The 3,107-nt window shown below is 56.6% G+C and overlaps 1 protein-coding gene across 3 annotated transcripts in view; it reads right to left on the bottom strand.

The window, feature by feature from the left end:
- VDR (vitamin D (1,25- dihydroxyvitamin D3) receptor) overlaps positions 1–3,107 on the bottom strand; it is a 56,955-nt gene that overhangs the window by 9,500 nt on the left and 44,348 nt on the right. For all 3 annotated transcript variants that reach the window (XM_008578850.1, XM_008578848.1, XM_008578849.1), the window contains 2 exons: positions 854–1,038; positions 518–635 (listed from right to left, as the gene is read on the bottom strand). In XM_008578850.1, the coding sequence (XP_008577072.1) occupies positions 518–635; positions 854–1,038 (303 nt within the window). The remainder of the gene's footprint in view (positions 1–517; positions 636–853; positions 1,039–3,107) is intronic.

The raw sequence follows: 3,107 nt of genomic DNA on the forward strand, positions 1-3,107 counted from the left end.
AGGATGAGGAAGAGGAAGGTGAATAGGGCCGTAAGAAGAAAAGCACAATACCTCCTACGCTCCCTGGTGAGCTGGAGGTGCGAGTCTCTCCAGGGCTATATAGCAGTCCCCGGCTTGAGTGGACTGCAGTGGGACCCACATGTTCTCCTTCTCACTCCAAACTTCACCTTCCAAAGGGCCCAGGATCAAAACACGATTTAAAGGAACTGGGTTACCCCCAGGGAGGGAGCCAGGGCAGGGTCTTGGCTCAGAGGAAAAGCACGGGCTCAGGAGGCCAACCCTGCGCAGCCTGAACCCCAGCATGACCTCTTCCCCAGAAAGGACCCTCAGCCAAGTCACCCCCTCTGTAAATGAGGGCTTGTTTGAGGACACCTGGCAGCACACAGTATATAAATGACTTTTCCACTAGAGAGCCTTAGCCTCCTTCCATCCAACAGCCCAAGGGCAGGTGAGGTGGGCTCCTCTCCCCTGCTTGCCTGCTAGGTGGTGGCATGATGCGACACCCTGTCCTGTTTACCTGGAGGGGTGGTGTAGCAATCTGAGCAGGAGGAAGAGTCCTCCCAGGAGCTGGGGGTGTGTCTTGAGTTGGGTTTGGAAAGATGACTCCCTCCATCCTCATTCCCTCGAACTGGAGGCTGGAAGGGAAAGATAGGGGCTCAGAGGCTCACGTTTGGGGGCCACCTTTTTACCTTGGCCCTAATCACTGACAGGAATGGCTTCGAAGAAGGTCTTCAGGGGAGGGAGGGAGGCCTCCCAAGGCCGGAAGGTCAGGGCAGCCTGCGAGCTGTCCCCGGCTTCCGTGCCGGGGTGCCCCAGCCCGCGCCCGCGCCCCCTGGCCCGCAGGCTGACGTACCCGGAACTGGGTGAAGTCGGCGTAGGTGGGGTCGTAGGTCTTGTGGTGCGCGTCCAGCAGGATGGCGATGATGCGCTGCTGCTCCTCCGACAGCTTGGGCCGCAGACTGTCCTTCAGGGCCTCCTCCTCCTTCCGCTTCAGGATCATCTCCCGCTTCCGCTGAACCTCCTCGTCCGTCAGGATGACTGTGGGGGCGGGAGGGGTCGGGAGGGCCGCCCGCGGCTCCTCCGAGAGGCCTTCCTCCGGTCATGAAAGGCTGTCCCCTCACACTCGGGACTCCCTGGGGGCCTCCTGCCATAGGGGACCCCAACTCTACCGTATGGAGGAAAATTGGGGTTTTTTTTAATGCTGAAAGGCAGGCACCCGTGAGAGGAGGAAGAAGAGGATCCGAGAGGCGGGATGGTCCGCCATTAGGGACTCTGCCGTGGGACCTTCGGCAAACTGTTTAAACTCGCTGCACTTTAGTTCTCTCGTTTATAAAATGAGAGGTTTGGACCACATAATCTCTTCGAAGGTCCTTTTCTCGTTCCTTCCTCCATAAAGCGTGCACGTATGAGTGTGTGCGGTACAGACGGGGGAAGCAACAGCACCGCCTCCAAAGATGGACAGCACCGAGGCTGGCACCGAGGGCCTGGCACAGCCGATGCTCACCCAACGTCAGTTCTCTCCTCTTCCCCCACCCCACGCCCCCTGATTCTGAGGGAGACCTCAGGGTGACGAGAGGGTGAGAGCAGCTGTGTGGACACTGACGGTGCCGGAAGCTAGGAGGTGCTGAGAAGCCCCCTCTACGTGACCACTCCCATGTCCCAGTTTCCAGACGGAGAACTCAGACATCTAGTCTATTCTGACCAAGAAAGAAAGACTTTGCTTCTTTGGTTTTATGCAAAACAACCCCTCTTTCAGCCTGTACAATTTTGAAATTTCTGCCCAAGGAAGTCTTCAAGTCCTTTTGAAGTGCCCAAAATCTGATGCGTCACAACTCTAGTCTGGCAAGCTCTCTCCAGTCGCTAGTCATAGTGTCCGACCATGGGGAGACCCTGCGCCACCTGCAGGCTTGTGCAGGGCTTCTGCGGTGGGGCCTGCCTCGCCATGCTGGGGCCGCTGCCCGGGAGGGCGGGGCTGGGAGCAGGGAGGCCTGGCACGGCAGCCGGGCAAACAGACGTCCTGGCCAGGGCTTGCAGAGCGCTGACGGCAGGAGTGGGCATTGGGGCCCTTGGCCTGTAGCTACTTGCTCTGTGCTGGTGCTGCCAGGGCATCTGCCCACAGAACTGGGGAGTTTCACAAGAGCAGGGAAAGGAACCAGAGTCCTAGAGTGGGTGGGTTCTGGGTTTTGAGAAAGGTACATTAGCTCAGCCCCCTCAGGTGGGGTGAGGACAAGAGAAACTGCTGGAGGTAAAGAAGAGCCTATGGCAGGCAGGAGTGAATGACCAGTGCCACAGGCACAGTAGGAAGGGGAAGCCTATGGCAAGAGATGGAGCATCCCCTCCACAACTGAAGTAAGCCACACTAAGGGGAGGCCATGCCCAGGTGACTGACTCACCTCCCCAAATAGCTGCCAACTCTCCTCCCACAGAGGATATCTGTTGACCCTAAGGGGTCAAGCAGGGTGGGAGAAGGAGCAGGGAGCATCCCAGGGAAAGGCAGGGGATCAGGCCCTAGCCTGGGGAATCCAAGATTAGGTGCCTGGTCTTTCCTGCTCATCTGAGGAGTGGGTGGAGGAGACAATGAGACTGGAGCTAGGGAGGCCTGGCTCTGCCAGTCACACCATGGGTGTCACCTGTTTCTCAGCCTTATGGGACTTTGATATCCCCTCTGTGATTCTATGATGTCATTTTCCTGCTCAGAAACTTTTCCCAGTCCTACTGCTTACCATGTCCAAAGCAAAGTCAAGGCTTTCCATGACTTGGCTTTTTCCTGACTTTCCAACCTCATTTCCCAGCTCTTCTGGACACAGCTTTTGCCCCACACATAGTGGCATTGCTGACCTGTGAACACGACCTGCTCACAGTTGCCACCACATTTCCACTTGTGCTGGGTGCCTGTCCAGCTGAGTCTTCTCTCTCCAATGGCTGTGCAAGTTCTATCTGCCCTTCAGTGCCCAGCTTATAGCCCTCTTTTGCCATGAAGCCTTTTTTGATTGCTCTGATTCTCATTGAACTCTCATTTCTTATGCCTACTGCATATTTAGTTTTGCCCACATGCATTGGCACCCAATAGTCTTCCATTCATGGTCAGTACAGCTTTCAGTAAATGC

Source organism: Galeopterus variegatus, unplaced genomic scaffold, assembly GCF_000696425.1.
Source record: "Galeopterus variegatus unplaced genomic scaffold, G_variegatus-3.0.2 Scaffold1774, whole genome shotgun sequence".
Lineage (NCBI taxonomy): Eukaryota > Metazoa > Chordata > Mammalia > Dermoptera > Cynocephalidae > Galeopterus > Galeopterus variegatus.